This window comes from Propithecus coquereli, unplaced genomic scaffold, assembly GCF_000956105.1.
Source record: "Propithecus coquereli isolate 6110/MARCELLA unplaced genomic scaffold, Pcoq_1.0 Scaffold5, whole genome shotgun sequence".
Taxonomy (NCBI): Eukaryota; Metazoa; Chordata; class Mammalia; order Primates; family Indriidae; genus Propithecus; species Propithecus coquereli.
Genome location: NW_012150840.1, coordinates 2,715,383 through 2,740,738, shown reverse-complemented (window position 1 = coordinate 2,740,738; position 25,356 = coordinate 2,715,383). Strand labels below are relative to the sequence as shown.

Below are 25,356 nucleotides of genomic sequence, written 5' to 3'. Positions count from 1 at the left end.
ACATATGGTATTAGTACTGCACTAAAAAAAGAAAAAAAAATCCTTCACACTGCTAACTACAAATAAAATGTTAGGACCTCCATTCTTAGGAAATTTAAAAAAACCCAAAATACAAAGTCTTTTGGAAGATCAGTGATTTTGTGTTTTCTGCAGACACCAGCCTTGATCTGTGAGTAAACGGTTCATTTCTGAACGGTGTTAACCTCACTAGAGGTTTCGTCAAGGGCTTGTGGGGCAGCTCCATTTCCTCATGTGGGAATTCCAGCCCTGGCAAAGGACGGCCAGGCTGCATGCTAACCACCCCTCTTATTAAAGGATCTTTTGATACCTTTTTTTTGGACTTCCCCTATGGCAGTATTTGAAAAACTGGCTCCAACGATCTGGAGCTGGAGCCTCTGCATTGCTCTGGTCCCATTTTTTCCTCCTCTTCCTCGGCCTTCTCCTGGCTGACCACCTTTTTGCTACTCCCTTGAGCATTCCGACTTGGGGAGCAGGGAAACGGAGAGGTGACAGTCAATGCCCCTCGAATCAACTGCCTGGCGACAGATGTGGGGCATGCCCCCAGCTAAAATAGGATCCCTGTATTAACCGTGGCCCCCTCCTTTGTGTGCAGAGGCAGGCAGGACTCCTGCAGACAATGCACGGATGATGCAATCCGATGGGCTGGATGACAGACAAACCCACACGCGCACACATACTTTAATTTCTATAAAGCTGAGGAACAAAAGCACTTTATGATCTCCTTCTGATGCCAAGTTTACAATGCCTCCAGAACCGACAAGGGTGACTCAGGAAAACGCACCAAACTCCTTTCAGCACTTATTTAACCCAGCCACCTGTGTGAGCGCAGAGACGAGGGTGTTGACGCCACCTGAGTCAGCACTCAGCATGTGATTTCTTGCTGGAGGAGATGATTCAGCAAAGGAGCACGGGCCTCTGGGACAGGGCTGTGGACCCTGGGACCTCCCTGCGCCTTTCTGGACCTCGGCCAGGGCGAAACTCAGTGGAACCTCAGAAACCCTAAGCAAATTATGTATTTTCTTTTGTCTCACGGTTATCAGCATTTTGGGATAATTTAATGCCGGCCTAAAAAACTTGGTAACATGGTGACAACAGAACACATGTAGCATTTATTATTAAGTTGAAAAACATGTACAAAATAACCATATTTAAGGCCAGCAATCTGGAAAGCCTATAACTATTCTTTACACAAATGTGTGTATCTTCATGTATCTTTTTTTTGTTAACTTCTGATGATACTGCCATTCCTAATAATCTATTCTCTCAGAGCTGGGGGTGGGGCTGTCGCTTCTGGAGCATGCACATGTGAGTATTTAATATTGAAAGAGAGGATAAGACAAAAGGGGAAACAAGAAAAATGAGTCTTTTTTGGGTGCACACAGTGGTTTAGTTGTAAGGAGCATCAGTTGATGATTTGGGAATTTTTTACATAGAAGTCCTGGGCTAAGAAATGCACGTGTGCTCTAACTACCCCTCCGTCTACTGACTCTGTGCTCCACGGGAAATGTTCTCACAAGCAAGTCCTTTGTCCTCTACCTATGTCTGTATGAATTTTTGGACAGCCATACACAACTCAAAAGTCCATAATCAATCAAAAAAAAAAAAGTCCATAATCATGGGAGTGGCAGGGGTGGAGAGGGGAGTGGCAAAGGTGAGGACGGGAAGGCCAGTGCAGGACGGTGGTATTAGATCAGGGGTCAGAGGATCTTGGAGCCTACCCTGCCAACCACGCGCTCTACGAGGAATGCTGGTCGAGGACACGCCCTCCCCCACCGCAGTTCAGGGACTCGCTGACACCACCACACTAGATGAAGCCCTGAGGTCTTTCCCATCTATATCTCTTCAGTACATTATATAAATGGGTGTCTAAACAATTTCCACAGATACAGATAATAATGCCTTCCATTTTAAAAGGCAAGAGGAAATTCGAAAAGCTTTTTATTTTGAAAGAAAAAAGAAGACAAGCAAAATATCCAGTAGACACTAATTTGAGGAACAGTTCTGAGCATGTATTAAAACAAAAAAGACCATTAGAATATCTCCGGAAGCCAGGTAAAGACGGCCCACCACACCGAGATGGTGGCGAGAGGGGTGGGCAGGGCTGGCCTGGAGATCTTGGCTCTTCCTGCCTCGCTGGTGGGAAAGGGCAGACCCAGCCCGTCAGAACACGATGCCACAGGGTCCCAAGGCAGCAGCTTGGGGCAGTGTCCACCAATGAGGACTCTCTTCTTCTCTGGTCTCTTTTGTTAAAAATGCTTCTTTGGGGTACTCTTAGCTACTGACTTGGGGGTTGAAGGACAGTTCTTGAGGAGGCATAGAAACTCTTCAGGGATGCTGAAGAAATTAGTGTGCTAAAAACCACTGGTTAATTTTGTCTGCAGCATGAAAATGATCAGAGTGATGTAGACGGCCAGGCCAGGAACCAGAGACTCTTACTTGGACTCAAAAGAAGTAGCCGGGATCCACGGAGAAGCTTGCATGTGGATCACATCATTTGCTCTTTCTGTACATTTGTGTTGTAAACCATTTCCTTTTGTTCATGAAAGTGGAGTTCACTTTTTCTACATAGGCTAGAAATGTTTCTTCCTACACAAATGCTGAGTTTGTATAAGATACACATTCACATGTTGGCTTATAAAATTTTTCTACTGTGGAAATTTTAGAGAGGATAGTTAAATGGACCCTATGTACCCAGCACTCAGCCCTGACAATTACTGACACATGCCAAGTCTTGTTTCATTTGTTTATTCCCCCAACTCCTAGATTATTTGGAAAGAAATCCCAGCAATCATTTCATTGATGAATACTTCAGTCTGTTGGTGTACTCTTTATACAATAGCCAGAGTGATTTTTTAAACATGAAATGGTGATTTTATTGCTCATGCTTGCTTGAAATCCTTCTAGGACTTACCGTGGCACCTGAGATAAAGTCCAAACTCCTTCCAGTGGCCTGTGCTGTCTTTCCGGCTCTTGCTGCTTCTTCAGCCTCATCTCCACCTGCCACTGCCTCACCCTTTTGCTCACGACAGCCCAGCCAGCCCACCATGGAGTTACTCGAATGGACCTCTCCTTAAGCAAGACCTTTGCATACTTCCAAGCCTAATTTCCCTTCAGCCTTTAGCCTCACTTTAAATGACATCTCCTCTGCATAGCCTCCTTTCATGGCCCAGAGCAGGTTAGGTCTGCCTGTTCCATGCTTTCAAAGCACCTTGGACTTTTTTCTTATTAAATTATAAGTATATAGTTATTGTATAATTGCTTCTTTTAGACCTCTTTCTCCTTCCCCACCCCAACTAGACTGTAAATTCCACAAGGGCAGGGATCCTGTCTGCCTTCCTCATGAGTGTATGCTTGCACAATACCAGATCGTAGCAGAACCTACGCCTGCTATGCCTACGTGCATTGATACAAGCCTGTTACATGAACAAACAGGTCACTATCTATTAATATTTGTCTATTTATACCCTACCCATGTGTCTTTGGTTAAAATTAAAAGCTCCTGGAGAAACAAAACACAATTCTCTCAGGAATAAAAGTCTACCACAGCCTTGTGTACAATTGAGCACTTCTTGAGCAATACTGATGATGTTGCTGAAGCGTTCAAGGAGAGGATAAGGATAATGACATCTCTAAGTGTGTTGTAAAATTACTACTTGTAAGTTAACACCGCTAATAACTTACTCTTGTATTGTGCATTCCACTTTGAAAATGCTTTCACCTACGATGTCTTATTTGAAGTGGGTACCGTAGGTGTTACCATCACACTGCTGCAGAGGGAAAGACTAAAAATGAGTGGCAGAAGTAGAATGAGGTCTTGTTACTCTAAGATTAGTGTGTGCTCTTCCCATTCTAATGTGGAGTCCCTTCACCTCTCTGGGCCTCAGTTTCCTCATCTGTAAACCAGGGATTTAGACAAAATGTTTTTAAGGATTTCCAGCTCTCTAATTCTGTGTTTATGTTATTATTAATGATCAAAAAGCTCTATGAAATTAAAGGCAGACAAGTGATTACAGTTTAAAATGTAGCACTCATGACCTCCCTCCTGTTTTTAGAACTATGCAAGATACCATACAATGGATTCGACCATCCAACATTGGGAACTTTAGTGGTCACCAAATTCCCAGAATGCCTGATGATATGTCATCACAGAATTCTGGGAAAAGGCCTCCAGTTATAGGGGTTAAGGAAAACAGTTTGCCTTTATGTGGCATTGTGCAACAAAATGAAAGCTTGTTCAGAATCTTCAAAATGTCTCATCTTACCTAACTTCTGACATGATTCATTCCCTAAGCCTTAGCTTATCTGACCTAGGAATGCTTACTCCCACCTAGCCAGCACTACTCAAAAATTATTGCAGCCATCAGTTTCTTTTCTTTTTTAAATTGTTATGAGTACAAAACAGTTATATATCATTTTTTTTCTTTTGAGACAGTCTTGCTTTGTCACCGGGGCTAGAGTGCAGTCCCTCGATCACAGTTCACTGCAAACTCAAACTCTGGGGCTCAAGCAATTCTCCCGCCTCAGCCTCACAAGCACCTGGGACTACAGGTGTGCGGCACCACAGCCGGCTAACTTTTCTATTTTTTGTGTAGATGGGGTCTAGCTCTTGCTCAGGCTGGTCTCGAACTCCTGGCCTCAAGCAATCCTCCTGACTTAGCCTCCCAGAATGCTAGGATTATAGGTGTGAGCTACCATGCCTGGCCCATAATAGTCGTATATCTTAATAGGGTACATGTGATGTTTTGATACAGGCATACAATGTGAATTAATCAAATCAGAGTAATTAGGGTATCCATCACCTCAAGCATTTAACATTTGTGTTAGGAACATTGCAATTCCACTCTTTTAGTTATTTTAAAGTATACTCTACCTCAGCGTTGATTATATTCATTCACTTTGTTGTGTAATCAAATAATTTTCATTCTACATAATTTTATAACTATATTTTTGCACCCATTAACCATCCCCAATTTATGCCCACCTCCCCACTACCCTTCCCAGACTCTGGTAACCATCATTCTACTCTCTGTCTCCATGAGATCAATTGTTTTCAATATTTAGCTCCGACATATGAGTGAGAACATGTGAGATTTGTCTTTCTGTGCTTGGCTTATTTCACTTAACATAATGTTCTCCAGTTCCAGTTTCTTTGTTGTTGCAAATGGCAGGGTTTTACTCTTTTTTTGGCTATATAATATTCCATTGTGTATCACAATTTCTTTATCCATTCATCCATTGACGGACACTTAGGTTGATTCCATATCTTGGCTATTGGGAATACTGATGCAATAAACATGGGAGCACAATTCAATATACTGAATTCCCATGCTTTGCAAATATACCCAGCAGTGGGATTGCTGGATCACATGGTAGTTCTATTTTTAGTTTTTTGGGGAACCTCCATACTGTTCTCTATACTCGTTGTACTAATTTACACTCCCACCAACAGTATATGAGGGTTCCCCTTTCTCCACATTGTTGCCAGCACTTTTTTTTTTAATAAAAGCCATTTTAGCAGGGTAGTGAGATGATATCTCATTGTAGTTTTGATATGCATTTCTCTGATGACTAATGATGTTGGGCATTTTTTCATATACCTGTTGGTCATCTGTGTATCTCTTTTTTTAAAACAACTATGCAAGCTTGAAATATGTCTTCTTTTGAGAAATGTCTATTCAGATACTTTGCCCATTTTTAAATTGGATTATTTAATTTTTTCCTATCGAGTTGTTGAAGTTCCTTGAATATTCTAGTTCTTAATCACTTCACAGATGTGTAGTTTGCAAATATTTTCTCCCATTCCGTGGATTGTCTCTTCACTTTGTTGATTATTCCTTTGCTGTGCAGAAGCTTTTTAGCTTTTATGATCTCATTTATCCAATTTTGCTTTTGTTGCCTGTACTTTGGGGATATTACTCAGGAAGTCCTTGCCCAGACCAATGTCCTGAAGCATTTCCCTAATGTTTTCTTTTAGTAGTTTCATAGTTTCGGGTCTTAGATTTAAGTCTTTAATCCCTTTTGATTTGATTTTTTTATATGGTGAGACATAAGGGTCTAGTTTCATTCTTCTGCATATGGATATCCAGTTTTCCCAGAACCATTTATTGAAGAGACCGTCCTTTCCCCACTGTATGTTCTTGGCACCTTTGTCAAAGACAAGTTCACAATAGATGTGTGGATTTATTTCTGGGTTCTCTGTTCTGTTCCATTGGTCTATGTGTCTGTTTTTATGCCAGTGCCATGCTGTTTACATTACTACAGCTCTGTGGTATAATGTGAAGTCAGGTAATGTGATTCCTCCAGTGTTGTTCTTTTTGCTCAGGATGGCTTTGGCTATTCTAGGTCTTTTGTGGTTCCATATAAATTTTAGGATTATCTATTTCTGTGAAGAATGTCATTGGTATTTTGATGGGGATTGCATTGAATCTGTAGATTGCTTTCGGTAGTATGGACATTTTAACAATATTGATTCTTCTAATCCAGGAGCATGGAATAGCTTTCCATTTTTTTGTGTCCTCTTCAATGTCTTTCATCAATGTTTTATAGTTTTCATTATATCTTTCATTTCTTTGGTTAAGTTTATTCCTTGGTATTTTATTTTATCTGTAGCTATTGTAAATGGTATTCTTTCTTGTTTTCTTTTTCGAATTGTTTGCTGCTGGCATATAGAAATGCTACTGATTTTTTTATGTTGATTTTGTATCCTGCAACTTTACTGAATTTGTTTATCAGTTCTAATAGTTTTTGAGTGGAGTTTTTGGGTTTCTCTAGATATAAGATCATATCCTCTGCCAACAAGGATAATTTGACTTCCTCCTTTCCAATTTGGATGCCCTTTAATTTCTCTTGTCTGACTGCTCTAGCTAGAACTTCCAGTACTATGTTGAATAATAGTGGTGAGAGTGGGCATCCTTGTCTTGTTCCAGATCTTAGAGGAAAGGCTCTCAATTTTTCCCCATTCAGTATGATACTAGCTATGGGTCTGTCATATACGGGTTTTACCATGTCGAGGTAAGTTCCTTCTACACCCAGCTTTTTGAGTTTTTATCATGAACAGACGTTGAATTTTATCGAATGCTTTTTTAGCATCAGTTGAAATGATCATGTGGTTTTTGTCCTTCATTCTATTGATATGATGTATCACATTGATTGATTTGTACATGTTGAACCATCCTTGCATCCCTGGAATGAATCCTACTTGATCATGATAAATAATCTTTTGAATGTGTTGTTGAATTTGGTTTGCTAGTATTTTGTTGAGGTTTTTTTTTTTTCGTCTATGTTCATTAGCAATATTGGCCTATAGTTTTCTTGTTTTGTTGTGTCTGTCTGATTTTGTTGTCAGGGTGACATAGACCTCATAGAATGAGTTTGGGAGTATCCCCTCCTCCTTGATTTTTTTGGAATAGTTCAGGTAGGACTGGTGTTAGTTCTTCTTTGAATGCTTGGTAGAATTCAGCAGTGAAGGCACTGGGTCCTAGGCTTTTCTTTGATGGGAAACTTTTTCTTACTGCTTCTATCTAGTTATTTGTTGTTGGTTTATTCAGGTTTTGGATTTCTTCTTGGTTCAATCTTGGTAGGTTGCATGTATCTAGGAATTTATCCATTTCTTCTAAGTTTTCCAATTTATTGGCGTATAGTTGCTCATATTAGTCCCTAATGATCCTTTGGATTTCTGCACTATCAGTTGTAATGTCTCTTTTTTCATCTCTGATTTTATTTATTTAGGTCTTCTCTCTTTTTATCTTAGTCTGACTAAAAGTGTAACTATTTTGTTTATCTTTTCAAAAAACTAACTTTTTGTTTCACTGAAATTTCATATTTTTTGTTTTAATTTCATTTATTTCTGCTCTGGTCTTTATTATTTCTTTTCTTCTACTAATTTTAGATTTGTTTGCTCTTATTCTTTGAGATTCACCATTAGGTTGTTTATTTGAAGCTTTTCTACCTTTTTGATGTATGCACTTATTGCTATAAACTTTCCTCTTATTATTGCTTTTACTGTATCCTATAGGTTGCTTTGTTTTTGTTTTTTGAGACAGAGTCTCACTCTGTTGCCCGGGCTGGAGTGCAGTGGCATCATCATAGCTCACTGCAGCCTCAAACTCCTGCGCTCAAGCAATCCTCCTGCCTCAGCCTCCCAAGTAGCTGGGAATATGGGCATGCACCATGCCTGGCTAATTTTTCTATTTTTTTTTTTTTTTGTAGACACAGGGTCTCACTCTTGCTCAGGCTGTCTGGAACTCCCGACTTCAAGCAATTCTCCCGCCTGGGCCTCCCAGAGTGCTAGGATTACAGGTGTGAGCCACCAAACCTGGCCTCCCATAGGTTTTGATGCGCTGTGTCTTCATTTTCATTTACTTCTAGAAATTTTTTTATTTTCTTCTTCATCTCTTCATTGACCTACTGGTCACTCAGAAGCATACTGTTTAATGTCCATGTGTTTGTGTATTTTCCAGTGTTCCTCTTGTGATTGATTCCTAGTTTTATTCCATGTGGACAGAGAAAATACTTGGTATGATTTCAATTTTGTTTTCAATTTTTTGAGACTTGTTTTGTGGCCTAACATATGGTCTATCCCTGAGAATGATCCATGAGCTGAGGAGAAGAATGTGTACTCTGAAGCTGTTGGCAGAAACATTCTGTAAATATCTATTAGGTTCATTTGGTTTACAGTGCAGATTAAGTACAATGTTTCATTGTTGATTTTCTGTCTAGGTGATCTGTCCAATGTTGAAAGTGGAGTGTTGAGGTCTCCAACAACACCAGGGTCTCTCTCTCTCTCTTTAGCTCTGATCATATTTGCTTTTTATATCTGGGTGCTCCAGTGTTCAGTACATATATATTTAGAATTGTTATTAATATATCCTTGTGCTGAACTGACCCCTTTATCATTATATAATGACCTTGTCTATTTTTATAGGTTTTGTCTTGAAATCTATTTTATCTCATAGAAATATAGCTACTTCTGCTCTTTTTTCATTTCTATTTACATGGAATATCTTTTTCCATCACTTTATTTTCAGTCTGTGTGTGTTTTCGTAGGTGACATGTGTTTTTTGCAGACAACATATAGCTGGTTCTTGTTTTTTTAAAATCCATTCAGCTACTCCATGTCTTTTGACTGGAGAGTTTAGTCCATTCACATTCAATGTTATTATTGGTAAGTAAGGATTTACTACTGTAATGTTTTTATTTGATTTCTAGTTATTTTGTGGTCCTTTCTTCCTCTTTTCCTCCCTCTCTCCCTCCCTCCATCCCTGTTTTCCTTTGTTAAAAGTGAGATTTTATCTGGTAGTGAGTTTTAACTTCTTACTTTTTATTGTTTGTGTTACCTGTTGTAGGTTTTTTGATTTAAGGTTGCCGTGAGGCTTACAGAAACCATCTTTTAACCAATTATTTTAAACATATGACAACTCTGTTTACAAACAAGCAAAGAGAAATCTAACAAAAATTCTACTCTTTAACTCCACCCTCCTGCTTTTTAACTTCTTGTTTCCATCCATATCTTTTTATACTATCTCTCAAAAAGTTGTTGTTGTTATTTTTGACAGGTTTGTGTTTTAGTCTTCCTACTCAAGATGTAAGTGGTTTGTACACCACAATAACAGCAATAGAGTATTCTGTATTCGTGTCCTTACTGTTACCAGTGAGCTGTGTACCTTCAGAAGGGTTCTTATTATTCATTAACGTCCTTTTCATTCAGATTGAAGAACTCCTTTTAGCATTTCTTGTATGACAGGTCTGGTGTTGATGAAATCCCCTACCTTTTGTTTATCTGGGAAAGTCTGTAGTTGTCCTTCATGTTTGAAGGACACTTTTACAGGATATAATATTCTAGGGTTAAGGTTTTTTCTTTCAGCACTTTGACTATGTCATGCCACTCTCTCCTGGCCTATAAGGTTTCCACTGAGGAGTGTGCTGCCAGATGTATGAGGGCTCCTTTAAATGTTATTTTTTTCTCTTTTCTTGCTTCCTTTAGGACCTTTTCTTTATCTGTGACTTCTTGGAGCTTGATTATTAAGTGTCTCGAGGTAGGTGTTTGGGTTAAATCTGCCTGGTGTTCTCTGACCCTTTTATACCTGAATATCGATATCTTTCTCTAAGTTTGGAAAGTTCTGTTATTATTTCTTTGAATAAACTTCCTATCTCAATCTCTCTCTACCTCCTCTTTAAAACCAATAACTCTCAGATTTGCTCTTTTGAGGCTATTTTCTAGATCTCGTAGGCATGTTTCATTATTTATTCTTCTTTCTCTTCTGTGTATTTTCGAATAGCCTGTTCTCAAGCTCACAAATCCTTTCTTCTGTTTGGTCAATTCTGCTGTTGAGAGACTCTAATGCATTTCTCAGTTTTTCAACTGAATTCTTAAACTCTAGAATTTCTGCTTGATGTGTAAAAATTATTTTAGTCTGTTTGCTAAATTTCTCTGATAGGCTTCTGGATTTCTTCTCTGTGCTGTCTTGAAGTTCACTGAGCTTCTTTAGGACAGCTATTTTGAATTCTTTGTCTGAAAGGTCACCTATCTCTATCACTGTGGGATTGGTCACTGGTACCTTATTTAGTTTGTTTGGTGAGGTCATGTCTTCCTGGATGTTCTTGATACTTGTGGATGTTTGTCAATGTCTGGGCATTGAAGAGTTAGGTATTTTTTTAATCTTTGCAGTCTGGGCTTTTTGAACTCTTCTTTCCTGAGAAGACTTTCCAGATATTCAAAGGAAATTGAATATTGTGATCTAAGTCTTTGGCCAGCCATAGCAGCACTGGAGGTGCCCCAAGCCCAATAATGCTATGAATCTTGCAGGTTCCTGGTGGTACCTCCTTGGTGAGCTTGGGTAAGACATAAGAGAATTCCCTGGATTACCAGTAAAATCTCTCTCTCTTCCCTCATTCTTTGTGCGGGGCTGCTGGAGTTAGGGGAAGAGTGACGTGGGCACTTCCTCTAGAGGCAGGTCACCCTTGAAGCCAGCCGAGTCTCACCCAAAGCCAGTTGTGACTGTTGCCTGGCAACCTCTGATGTTGACTCAAAGTCCAAGGGCTCTTTAGTCAGCAGGTGGTGAATCCTGCCAGGACTGTGTCCTTCTCTTCAGGGCAGCATGTTTCCTTCTGGCCCAGGGTGGGTCCAGAAATGCCATCCAGGAACTAAGGCCTGGACTCAGGGGCTTGGTCCTTTATTTTACTGAGCTGGTACCCAAGCTGCAAAACAAGGTCCTCTGAGCTCTTTCTTTTCCTCAAGTGGAAGAAGACTTTCCCTGAGCTACACTGCCTGTAGTTGGGGAAGGGGTGACACAGGCACTGGCTTGGTCACAGCTGCTGATGTCTCAGTGGGTCATGTGTACCCCAAGTCCACTGGCTCTGAGCCAGCACAGGTGCAGGAATTGCCCAAGGACTGCAGCCCTTGTGGCCCGACTGCCTAATGAATTCAGTCCAGGCCCCAGGCTGCTGTTTGTCAGCCGGTGGTGAGGCTAGCCAGAACTCGGGCTGGTCGAAATGCCCTCCTGGGCACCAGCAAGCTTCTGCCCTGTGCTGTGCTCCCCTGTGCCAGGGCGGCCCTGAGTTTCAATTCAAAGCTCCACAAGCACTTCACTCTCCCTTCCCGGTCACACATTCTCTCTCCACTCGGGTGCTGGCGGGGCACTGCCAGGGAGGGCAGGGGTGGCATGGGCAATGCAAGTCTGTCTTTTCTGCCCTCTTTAGTGCCTCCTTCTTTGATATAATGTGAAAACCAGGTGCTGTGATTGCTCACCTGATTTCTGGTTCTTCTGAAAGTGCTGGCTTGTGTGGATAGCTGTTGAATTAGGTGTCTGTGCAGAGGGACGATCACTGGAGATTTCTATTTGGTCATCTTGCTCTGCCCCCACTCACCCCCCATCAGTCTCTGAGTAAATCACACTGTATAACCACTGGCCTATTTCACTGGAAGTAAAACTAGTAGACATAATTCGGGTTTAGATGTTTCTACAACCTGAAGCCATTCCTTCTTGGCTTCCCCACTGAATCCTCTTCCACTGCCCCAGGTCCCACTGCATCCTCCATCCTCTCTTTACTCTCCACCCTCTCCCCTAGTCAACATCTCCTCCCACGATTCGCAGTGATAACTTCCAAGCCTCTATCATGGGTTACAGATCCAAGTGATCAACTTCCAAGTATATGCCACTTTCTGATTGTCTCCCTGGCCCATCAAAGCACATGCCATAAACTCATGATGCCATAAACTCATCTTTCACTGCTTCCGCCTGCACCTAACACTCCAACGGTGTAGAAGTAGGAACTGCAGTTCTTGGAACATGCATGCTACTTGCTGCCTCTGAGGCTTTGCACAAATTATTTCCTCTGCCTAGAACATCTTTCTCCCTCTTGTCTACCCCACTGAATCCTTATTTATCCCTTAGCACCCAGTTTAAATGCCACTTCCTTTGTCTTGTCCTTATGTCACATTCCCTGTCCTTACCCCCAAAGAAAGAAGCCCTCAGGAAAAGCATTTTTCCATGGCAGTGTGCTAAGTATTCATGTTCTCATTCCTACTAGTCTGTAAGCAGCAGCAGAAGGCCATGTCCTTTCATCTTCTATTCCCGGCCCTCAGCACAGGCCAAGCAGAGAAAGACACCTGACAAGTATTTACTGAGCTGAATTGAACATGGATTCTGATTTACTAATATATTGGCTTCTCCTTCCAGAATTACAGACGCTCTTCTCAGGTCAACAGAATAATAATTACTTCTGACATTATGGCATTATTCAAATGCACAATATTTAAATAACACAATAAGTATTATCATAAACATTATATCTTACTTTACTGAAAGTTAAATAGGCTAGAGATTCATGCTATGTGAGTAGTAAACACAGCACCCTGGTAGCTTCCTCCAGTGCCTAATGTTCCAGGGAAAAGAATGACATCAGAGAATAATTTGGATGCCAGAAATGTGGGGCTCCAAGGGTAAAAATATACTCATTAACGGAAAGTAGGGAAAAAATGGGGAATGGCCAGATGTAATCCATCTTAGAACCCTGGACTAGAAGTCAGGAAAATTTGGAATCTGATCCCAGGTTATTCCCCTCCCCCTTTTTTTATTATGGCAAAATATATATAAGATTTATCATTTTAACCATTTTCAGTGTATAGCACAGGGGCATTAAGTGCATTCACACTGCTGTACAACCATCACTCTATCCATCTCCAGAACTTTTTCATCTTCCAAAATTGAAACTCTACACCCATTGAACGCTAATGTTCCCTTCCCACCTTCCTTCAGCCCCTGGTGACTACCATTCTACTTTCTGTCTCTATAAATTGACCACCTTAAGTACCTCATATAAGTGAAATCATATAACATTTGTCCTTTTGTGTCTGTCTTATTTCACTTAGCATAAAGCCTTCAAGGTTCATCCATGTTGTGACGTGTGTCAGAATTTACTTGCTTTTTAAGGCTAATATTCCATCAGGTGTATTACCACATTTTATTTATCCACCTGGTGATGGACACTTGGGTTGCCTCCACCTTTTGGCTATGGAGAATAATGTTGCAGTGAACAGCGGTTACAAATATCTATGTAAGTTCCTGCTTTCAATTTTTTGGGGCACATATCCAGAAGTAGAAGTGCTAGATCATACGGTAATTCTATGTTTAATTTTTTGAAGGCCTGCCCACCACACCATCTTCTACAGTGGCTGTACCATTTTACATGCTCTCCAGCAATGCACAAAGGTTACAATATATGTGTTAAAGTAATATGCTGCATGGCCTTCCATGAGTCACAATTTCTCTGTGCCTTATAGATTCGTCATCTATAAAATGACGGGGTTGGAATGAACAATCTCTAAGTTTTATTCTAGCAATAAAAGAACTATATTGGCCTAACTAAATCAAGTTGCAATTAGAGCCAGAAAGCAGTCTGAATGTGTTGTGTGGCCTGACTTGATATCTTGAACTCTCCTCCTAATATGACAAAGTAATAATTTTTCAGAGATAAAGAGTCTCACTGGTAATGGTGGAGGACACTTCCTGAAGACACACCCTGTGCCGAGCATTGCTCCAAACATCCCACCCACGCATCCATACAGTAGCCCGTGGGGTGGGTACCCTAACTGCACGGGAGAGGAAACTGAGGCGTGGCAGAATTATGCCATTTGCCCAAGGTCTCACAGCCAGTGGATGTAAGAGCCAAGATGTGCCGTTGGACAGCTCTGCTCAGGAGGCAGTTTCCTAAGTAACTCAACTCTTTGTTTCCCTTTCCCTCCTCAGTGTTTCTCCTGGGCCTTGAGTGCTCAGAACTGTTTTCTTTCTTTTCCTTGATCACACTTCCATTTACAAGTTTCAGCCCTCTGCAAACACTAGCTGAATGTCCTCATCTATAGCATTTAAACATCCTGTTTTTAGGCAAGGAGGCTGAAATTGTATAAAACTGTACAAGAAATCCTCTCGGTAAATTTTTTTTTAGTAATTTTATCTGACAACTTTCAAATGTTTTCCAGAAAATTACTTTGTAGGCACATTCCTTGAAGAAGGAAGAAACAGATGTTTATTGTGTGCTCAGGAAGTGTGTCTGTAACATTAATATTTCATTTAATCCTGACAATAGCCCTATGGCGTTGCTCTTTTCCCTCCTCTATGTTGCAAGCAAGGAAACTGAGGTTCAGAGGGTGTAGGGGCTCCCCCAAGGTCACTCAGTGGGATGGTAACAGGGCTGGGAGGCAGGCCTGGCACTGGGAGCCCAGAGCTTCTCCTCCCGGCTCTGGGGAAGACACCCCAGAGAGCACGTGGAGTGCCATGTAGGAAAATGAGTGCTAGATAAATGACACGTAATGAACCGAATGGTGCAGCTGGCATCAGAAAGGAGCTGAAACAAAGGGAAGTGAAGGGATTCGCAGCTTCCCAGAAGTGAGCCTATCAGGAGAGGGAACCACTGAGTCTCCACTGAAGATGACACTCTCTTTAGGCACCAGACACTGTTATCTCTCAGAGCAAAGACCATGGGGAATATTACCAGGTAACATATGTGCTCATTACCAAAAATATTTATATTTGCATAAAAGATAAAGCTTAAAGTAATTAAGTTTACCTGGTTAGGATGTAACATTCTTAATAATTCTACATGAATCTTAACCTTGCTTAGTACCTGTCCTAGGTTCTACAAAGGTTGGCTAAGGGAGTGATACCTAGCCTCAGATTTAGTTCAAAAGAATTCTCTCAGGAAGACTCTGAAATATCAGAATGAGGTTGAGGACTTCTAAAATTGTGAAGGAAAAAATGAAGAGAAGCAGGTGTTAGTGATGTCCATCCCAAATAGTGATGTGGCCTCTTAAGATTCTTTTTCTACTAGACCTAGATTCAAAAGGTATGAGGGATTTATCAGAGAAACACCCATCTGGATTGTTAATCCCCAAATAGAGAACGTTAAAGTTTCTTGAGGCATAGACTGACTTTTATTTCCTACCCTTCATGGTTATCAAGCATAGTGACCTTTATATACCAAGGCTAACAACACACATTTCTTAATGGCTTGAATTAGCATTTTCATTTGAATTACAAACTCCGAGGTCCTTCCTCTAAATACGAAAAATGCTAAGTCAGCTACAGTAATTGGACTGAATATGTGTGCCGTGAAAAACCATTGGTATGATGATGGTGGCTGTTGCAGGCCACGGGGGCTGGCATGCCCTGCCAATCTCAGAGCCAGATTCCAGGTCATGGAAGTGGGCAAGGCATCAGTTTGCGTAAGCCCACATCTGCAACACGCCGAGATCGTGTTATCGCAGTTTACCTTTTCAAGGTTGGCCGGGCCAACATAGGTGAGTACATTTCCCTTCAGGAAGTTAAGAAACTTCATGGCACAAATCCACAAAGACAAGCCCTTTTCCATGCTGTTTTACTCATAAAACTACAAAAGCCACATTCTTGGTTTCCCCAGTCTAAAATTTCTACTAAATATACAAATGAATTGTTGTTATGAAAACATGCCAGATAGGAGATGTTTGGTAGAACCCCAGAGTACTCTGCTTTTATTTCTAGATGAGATTAGTGCTTTCTCAATTTCAGGAGGGTGCTGCCACCTGAGCTTCAGAATCAAACTATAAATCATGTATGAGTCACTTTGGCAATATTTGCCTGAGAAGGATTTCTGTGATTATTTCTCTTTTAGTGCTATGTGGAGAATTCTCAGGGACAATCGCGCCTTCAGCTCCAGTACACAGTGGCCCACATACAAACTGTTCTCGAAATGGCACTGATTATAAGGCCGGAGATTTCTAAAGAGGGAATTCTGTCAACAAGACATCTCATATTTCCCAAATTTAGCTTTTTCTCTCAAATTATTGAAAGGCTGTAACCGGAGGAAAGTAATTCTTATCCCATAGATACTATCCAACAGAAAATGGGTTGTTCTGATTTTTCCCTACTTGAAGAATAGATCTTTTATTTGTCTTTTATCCCTTCTGCAAATAGTAGGTGAAAATACATGACTTTTGAACTCAACTAATGTGGTTACAGAACTGACCCAAATTACATGTACTTCATTTTCAACATAAAAGTGTCAAATCCATTTTTCTTCCTCACTTCAAAGTAAGGCATCCAGCAACTAACTATGCATACAAAAAAAGACTTTCTTAACATGATACATTACCACAGTGTACCTGAAGCCTGGGCTTGGCACCTGGCTTGCATAAGGATAAGATGGAGGCAAAAAGAGATCTGCAGAGGATTGGAAAACCTCCCTTCTTCTCTCCTGGCACTGAGGTAAAGGCCCCTTCATCCCGCTCCTTGGACATTGCCAACAGAAACACAATTGATGTCATAGCAGACTGGGAATGGTGTCCACTTGAGATGACACCCTGGTGTGGCTCGAACGCATGAACGGGGACCATTACTTCACCTACAGTAGAGTCATGAGTGGTAGAAATACTTGATACTTGGCAAACAAAGCTATCAAAGGCCATTGCAATTAGCCCAGAAATATGAATAACTATTGCATAAGAGAGAAAAACAGCCTGAGAGAATTCTGGTTCTTTGATTCTTTAGATTAGAACACAAATTTTAGTTAGAGCAGGTGGCTCGTTGGTGGGAGGTATTAAAAAAAGACACGAGAAGCACATAGAGCAAGCTGGTTTGCTGGTCAGGAGCTGGCTGGACAAGCCACACTTACAGATTTTAGGATCCCTGTGGCATCTTCATGGAGCCAGGTCGGGTAGACCACTTCATCATTCAGTATGGCCTCAAAGAGGTCATCTTCATTCTCTGCCTCAAACGGTGCGTGACCGCAGAGCATCTCATAGAGCAACACGCCCATGGCCCACCAGTCTACTGCAGGCCCGTACAGCATCTCCTGGAGGATCTGTGCAAAGAGGGCAGTGTGAAAAGGGCTTCGCACAGCTGATTAACAAATGTGTTCTTCAAGACTAGGGAAAGTGATGGATTAGGAAATATCAAAGTAAAAAAATGAAGCCTCCCAGGCTGGCACGCATGTTTCATTCCATCTCTACGGAATGCTTTGTTTTCCCTGTGGTCAACTCAGCGACACCTTCTTATCTAGGTGAGCAAATACTTATGGCCTGCTCAGGCCAAGGTGAGGACATGTGAAGATCCAAAACAGAAGAGCTCTGGAAATATATCAGTGTAGAAGAAAGAGGAGAATGGGTTCACTCACTCACATGGGAAAGACTCAAGAGCTTTTCTTTAGTTCTGCTAAATGAGGCTGGGATTAAATCACTGAGCAAAGACAAAGAGGGAAATAAATTAAATCACCATGAGTGGAGCACACTTTGTCTTCATTTAGGGCTAAAGCCTAAAGCAACTGCAAAGTTTACAAAAATTTTTTTTAACTCAAATTCTTATTTAGAGGGACCTAGGACATTTTTAGTTGTTATTCACCCAATGAACCATAGATGTATCTGGAAGTGTCAGCTTTTAATGCTGCCCAAAAAGCTGCAGTACACAAAAGGAGCTGGTGGCATTTCTGGTCCGGGTTACTGGACAGCTCAGATTTCAGAAGCCACACCAAGCAGTTGCACTCACCTCTGGAGCAATATAGTCGGGCGTGCCACAGAACGTGGCCGTGGTGACTCCATTACAAATCCCCTCCTTGCACATTCCGAAGTCTGCCAGTTTACAGTGACCCTCGTGGTCCAACAGGACATTGTCCAGTTTCAGATCTCTGAAAGAAACAAGAGCAACATGGGATAGAGCAGCCAGGCCCCAAACCATCCACCTGGAACTAGCTCGCTGGATGGGATGCTCAGACCACAGTGTGGCCACGTGTGGCTGTGTGAGCTCCCTGCATGCACTTAAAAAGCAACAAACTTCTCCGGGATATCTGGATAAACATTTAGATCAAGTCCCAGAACTTGCCTCATGGTCCCTAGATGATGGGTCCACACCAATGTATGAACCACATATAAAAACACAGGCTGCCCTTTAGAAACTTAGGGTAGAATGTGACTTTTCCAAGCTTTCTACTTACCTTGTACCCAAAAGGAATCCACCCAGCCCCATCCCCTCCTCTACTCTAGCATCCATCTCTGCCTATATTAGAGTTCACTGAGTAGACATCCATGGAGCAGGTGGCCGCTATGTGCCAGTGATGTTGACAGGCAGCAGGACCTTCATCTATAAGGAACTCACAGTACAGTGAGGAGACAAATATTTGCTAGACTCCAAGTTCCATGAAGGTAGATCAGGTTGATTTGGTTCACAATTAGGCCTGGCATAGTGTACTCAAGAAATACTTGTTTTACACACACACACACACACACACACACACACACACACACACTTGCATGGAGGGGTGGAGGAGAGAACACACCAACTGCTGTATAATCCAAATGGCATGATGGACATATGAACCAAGTGCACTGAGAGAAACATAAGAGGGAACAATTAATTCCTTTCAGTGGGAGGAGAGCGGGACAGCCTCACAGCAGAAGCAGAAATCGAGCCAGGTCTGGAAGTATGAGTCAGAGTCTCACAGGCAGGGAAGGGGGGTGTGAGACGTGGGCAGGCGGATGGAACAGGTGCTGGGAGCAGGCACGGGGCATGGCTGTGCAGGTGGGCTGGGAGAGCCCCAGGTGGTGGCGTGACGCTGGGTGGGGGAGTATGGGAGCACTGGGCTGGGGCCATGAAAACCTCAGGGCTCGAGAGGAAAGTTACATCCTTCAAACTGTGAAGGGTCTGGAATGCCACACTAAGGAATTTTGATATTAGGCAAAAGGGACCCACTGAAGCTTTGGGAGTAACAGATTCCGGCTAAAGGAGAAAAGATCAGCTAAGCGCAGCTGAGACGGCCCAGGGAAGAGATGCTAAGACCTGAACCAGGACGTGACAAATGGAATGGAAAATAGGGGGCCCGTAAGGGGAAGGCAGGCTCCGGTGAAAGCAAAGTCAGTGACAAGTCTTGATACCCACTTAGAGCGGACCAGAGAGAAGCCACAGAAACGATGACTCCTGGGTTTCTGTCTTAGATCCAATGGGTCCGTGGGGATGTTAACCAGGAAAAGGAGAAACAGGAGTGAGAACAGGGTTGTTTGCGTGTGCCCCAGGTACACGAGAGGCCTAGTAGATGACAGGGAGCCCAGGACAAAGGCATTTTCCACCCCTCTCTCAATGCCTAAGAGCAGAATCCGCTTGAGGGAAGTGAATTTTCAGCAGAACTATTTGGTAAAAAGCCGTTTCTGTAGAAATAAACGTGGTTGCATGTGGATAAAACTGTCTGCAAATTGAAGGCAGTGCTTTCCTAAAACAACCCCCTGGCCCCCAGATCTGGCTTCTGGCACCTGGTTCTCCCGTTACCAGCCACATCCTGGGCACTGTTCCAGAGGCAGGACAGTAACTATGGCAGGCTGGGAAAGAGTTCCACAGGCCAACACCAGCGCCAGCCCCCCAGCCCAGAGAGGACTTGAGCAGCAGCTTGGTCTATCAGGTGAGACGCTTACGCTTTGCTCTTTAAAGGAATATTGTGTTCAGAGGCAAACCACATGGGCTTATCAGTGAGGAGGGGGCTATGTGTTACATGTGGGATGTAGGTGATCCGGAAGATCTGTGGTTAATTGCCAGTGTGTGGTCGCCCTGGCTTTGGGCGACCTAGTGTGCCCCTAGTGTCCCCTGACTGCGGCTGGAGCTGACTGCTCTTCTGGAGCTTCACATTCACGGTGGGCTGTGTCGGGGCACTCATGGTTCTGTTTTCCTATCCCCAGTCTGATCACGTTGCTGCCTTGGAGGAGGCAGGTGATGACAGAACTGGCGCGACTGGTTCCCACACTGCGTCCTGGGAGTTGATACAGCCCGGCTGTGCAGGTCTTTTAGACAGTGGTCACTGGAAATCGCCCAGGAATGGAAACGAAGTCCTGTTTTCCAGGAATCCCTGATAAGTGTGGTTAAGGTGGCAGAGCTTTCTTGGCCGGGATCAATGGGGACATAGAATGGACTTTCTCTCTGCTCTTCTGCTCCTGGCGGCGGCCTCCCTGGGTGCCGGGGGTGTAAGGCAAAGGCGTGCTGTGCATTGCTTCAGCAAAGCAAAGCTCCTCAGCCTGCAACCCAAACCCGGTCCGCAAATCAGCACCCCATTCTCCACGTAGAATCCTACTTCCCACGCAAGTGGCTGTTTTCAGTGGGCTGATTTGTGGAAGCTGTTTCCTCCTCATCCCACCACACACAAAATACGAGCACAAGGAATTTAACCCATGTGAAGTGGGAATCACAGGAGCGTGGGGCAAGGGTGGGGTTGAGGATGACAGGGGTCATGTCCCGTGAGGGAGGCCAGGCTCTCTCGGTCATTCTTCCACACGTGGTTTCTGACTCGGGAGGCCCCATTAGGCCTGGCCACCTGGCTCCTCTGAGACGGAGGGCACACATGAGCGAGGTGGCTGGCTGAGGTTAGACATGCTAGTCTGCAGCTCCAGGAGAGAGCAAGGCGGTGGGGGAAGGAGCCTAGCTTCATCGACACTGTGTCCTGGCCAGCGGGCCAGGCCCACATGGACCCGAGCCCAGGGCACTCTCACTCACATTTCCAAACAAAGTGACTGAGTTTCTGAATTCTTCTGAAGCCGTTATGCCTGCTGAGGTCTCAGAAAGGATCTTCTTGGGCAACAGAAACAAGTGCTAACACTAACCCGCAACGGTCTCAAGAGCTGACTTACAATTGCTCAAGAGCTTGTGACTGACTAATGTCCAGGTAAGAGGTCTGACTGCTTATTACTCAGCTGCTGTCACGGGTAGCAGGAATTGCACAGGGAGAGCAAAGTGCTTGGCAATCAGTTTTGTCAGTCACCCATCACGAACAAGCCCCTCTGCACAGGGGAGTCCTGCACACAGCTCTCAGAAGACACACCTGGGCAGCACCGGGAATGCGACTGTCCTGGTCATAGGATGCTCAAGGCCACAAGGGCAGGTGAGACACCTTAATCCTGATTTTCAGTCTAATTTTAGGCATTCTCAGAACTGGACGAGCCCTGAGGGAAATGTCATAGCTGGTTCCATACCAGGTGCCATCTAATGGGACAGAACTCTCAAATTGGGATCCCAAAAGGGTTCGATTATCCCAGGCTACCAGTTCTGCCCTGAGCCCAAATATTTCAGACCTCCACTGTGAAGTCTGTCCTGATGTCCCCAGACATACCAATGTCAACTCTGCCCCTAGAGTGCCCAGTTCATGCCTCTATGATAGCACACCCTGCACTGTATTCCAGTAGGCTCTGTCTGTGCACCTGTTTTCCCCCTCAGCAGGGGCTGAGCCTTACTCCTTCCTCGCTACAGTGCGGTCCTGGCAGAAGCTGTTCCTCAAAGACATAAATAGAAGCATTTCAGAGGGACACCAGTGGAGCTGCCCTGGCTAATTCAGAGCCTATTTTATTTTTAGGGGAAGGAAAGAAGTTCCATAAACCTCACTGGGACCCTTGGCCCAAAGAAATCAAACTTATAAAAAGCCATGTGCTTTACCCCTTAGAGATAGATTCTGTAGGGAAAGGAGGAGGACACTGATTTAGGAGGGGTAGTGATAAAGCAAAGAGGACTAAGCAGGACACTATCCCTATTCTGGCTTCCATCCAAATGGAAGTGCAGAACATGGACAGGGTTGGTCAAACAGATCCAAAGGTTACAATGCCATTTATGGCCACAGTAAGCCTCCGCTCTAAGGGTAAATCAGACCTTTACTTAACAATAACAACAACAACAACAACAAAAACCAAAAAAAGTCACCCTAAGACGCCTGACTTTAGTTTGAAATATGGAGAGGTCAGTTTTTAGCTTTGGAATTCCTCAGCCTCTTTTCCCAACATGTAACTCAGCAGCTAAACTTAACAAGGCCACATAATGAAGAATACAAGTTCATACATGGCAGAGGCTCAGATCCCAAGATGCCAAAAACACAATTACCAGCTCACCATTCATTAGCTCATCGAGCAGCGGTATTTAATAGCTATAGCTTTTGTCATGCAAGCATAGAAAGGCAGAAAGAGTTATTTTATCCTGCTTATTTTATTCTGCTTGCCTGAAAGGTACATTGTTCTTGCTGGGTAATCAGGGTTACTTAAAATGCCCACAGTAGTTTCAGAGACAATTCCCAAGTGGTTAAAAACAAAGGAGATTCAGAAATTGGATTTATTTTGCTTCTGCCATGAGCTATCCTGAGAGTAATAAAAGAGAATGGCATGAATTTACTGCTTAGAACACCAGAATCGGTTACCCCTCTAAAGAAATAAAGGAAAGAGGGTTGAGAGCTGGCTCCTTGAACATGAATAAACTGAAGAGACTAGTGACATTCATTAACTGTTTTTGACATATTTTTCAACTTTTTATCATGGAAAATTTCAAACATAGACAAAAGCATAGAGAAGAATACAACTCTTATACTGTTCACACAGCACCAGCCATCAGTGTGTGCTCAATCTTGTTTCCTCTATACATCTATTCACTCCTGATCCATCTTTCTTCAGATTATTTTAAAGCAAACCCAAGACATGAAATCATCTCATCTATAAATATTTTAATATCTGAATCTAAAAGACAATGATTCTTTAATAAAGTACAACTTTGATACCAGTTATCAAAAAAAATATACAGTCAATTGTCAGTATACTGCTTTTTGTCTGTTGCTCCTTAAAGGGTGTGTGTATGTCCAGAAAACCTGAAAAAAAAGGTTTTGTGGATAATAAGAACAATAAAGTCATCAGTGGCTAACATATATTTAATGTTCATCAAATGCTAAGTGCTTTATTCATATTATGTTATTTTATCCTCAAAATAATCCTATGAAGTAGGCTCTACCCCAAGATCATATCTAGCTAAGGGTACAGTCAAGATTCAACTCAGTTCTGCTCACCTCCAAGGCCTAGGCTCATAACCTAGGATACCAGGCACAATCCCTTCTATGTAGTGATGTTACTGGACGATATCCTGGTAGACTTGTTTCCTAAAAGGATTTGACTAATTGAAACAAGAACCATCTGCAAGAATCAACAAAAATCCTGAGATAGCACTGACAGAGGGATGTTTTATGCATATTACTGTGAAATGCATGATCAAAATTCTGCTAAGAAACCTTTTATTTTTTTTGGCTTTGGTTCTTAGTTTGTGCATGAAGAAGAATTCAATAGATTTTACACAATCCTTGAGGATACAGGAATAGAGGCATGCATAGCAAGTATCTCTTAAGTGGTCAGATATTCAGAAAATTTGCTGCCTTCTAAGGAGGAGAAGCTGGCATGTGAACAAATGTTAAGATGTGGCATTTGCCAAGAGAATAAATTTGGATTATGATCTTGATTTCAAAACAAAACCATTTAGGTCTGGCTTATGTTTTGAATGTCTGGCTTTATACTTAAAATTTTTCTAAAGCAATGCCAATTGTGTTACATTGGTAAAAGAATTCTGAAAAGTCACTAAAATAGTGAAAGCCTAAAATTTGGTTTCATGGAGAGTTGGATAGTAGTGCCATTTATGTATCACCTGACACAATATATTCATCCCTTTACCCACCCAACAAATCTCTGAGTATCATCCACGAGCCAGGCAACATACAAGGGGCTCGGGATACAACTGTCAGCAAAGGGAGCACCATCCCTACCTTCAAGGAGATTAATTTCTGGTGGGAGAGGCAGACAGATCATTACACAACTGAACTTACAATTATGAACTGTGATGCGTGCAATGAAGAGAAAACATGGGAATACATAATGGGCTGGCTGGACCTAGCCCTAAGGAAAGATTTCCTAGAAAAGTGACATTTGAGCTGAGCTGTGAAGATCATTGGCCAAATGAAGAGCGAGAAAGATGAGGAAGTGAGGTGAGGAGGAGAACTCCAGGCAGAGGGAACAGAGGTGAGGGGGAGGATGGAGCTATGAAGGAGGTAGGAGATGCAGGGCCAGATGAGGTAGGGTCCACTGAGGATTTCGGTCTTTGGCCTAAGAGAAAAGAGAAATCATAGAAAAGTCTTACAGCGGAGAGGGAGGGCATTAGATTTTACAACAAGACTCCAGTTAGACATGGAGAATAGATTGGAGGGGTTAAGAGCAGACACTTGTGAAGCTACTGAAGTATCCAGAAGATCATTGATGGTGGCCAGCATTAGGGGGAGGGCAGTAGGGTAAAGAGAAGTGGATGGATGGAGAACTACGGGGGAAAAGTAATGGACTTTAGTAATGGAAAGGTGCAGAAGATAAAGGGGAAAAGTACCAGCAGGTTCTGGATCACAGAATTTATTTTTGGACATACTGAGCTATTTTTCAGACATACAAGTGGAGATGTTTAATAGGCAGCTGGATACACATGGCTGGAAGTCAAAGAAAAGGCTGGGCCAGAGCTATAAATTTCAGAGTCATTACCTGGGCATGGATGAGTTCACCTGGGGAGAAGGAATGAAATAAGGAGAGGGCTTGGGACTGAGCCTTGGGAAAAGGGTCTCCTGAGGATAAGATCCTCAGTCTTTTTAACACAAAGACTGCAAATACCAGTGATAAATTATCCTCAGAGTAGGGTGGCAAAGCTGAGTGCCCAGGAGAGTGGGACCAAATCGTCTACCTCTGTATGGGTCAACTATAGTTCTGCTAAGGTTTTAAAATTCTAGAAAACATCAACCTTGTGCATTTAAAATCATCCAGTGGATTGATTGTATGTTAAATTCTCAATCTCTGCTATGGGCTGTGATGCTCCTGTAAGTGTAAACTTAAGTATCTTATTTTACAAAAAGGTTTGTTGCTGCACCACACATCAACAAGATTTGGAGACAAGCTAAATTATGTATTAATAGTGGAATGGCTAAATAAATTATGGTTTTTTTATGACAGAATTTTATGAAAACTACCACAATTTTACGAAGGACGAAAAATGTAAGGAAATGTTTATAACA

At 42.5% G+C, this 25,356-nt stretch overlaps 1 protein-coding gene across 1 annotated transcript in view; it reads right to left on the bottom strand.

The window, feature by feature from the left end:
- LOC105819725 (protein kinase C eta type) overlaps nt 1-25,356 on the bottom strand; it is a 105,790-nt gene that overhangs the window by 11,431 nt on the left and 69,003 nt on the right. The window contains exons 8-9 of the mRNA XM_012656032.1: nt 18,033-18,171; nt 17,164-17,352 (exon numbers count right to left, since the gene is read on the bottom strand). Coding sequence (XP_012511486.1) covers nt 17,164-17,352; nt 18,033-18,171 — 328 coding nt within the window. The remainder of the gene's footprint in view (nt 1-17,163; nt 17,353-18,032; nt 18,172-25,356) is intronic.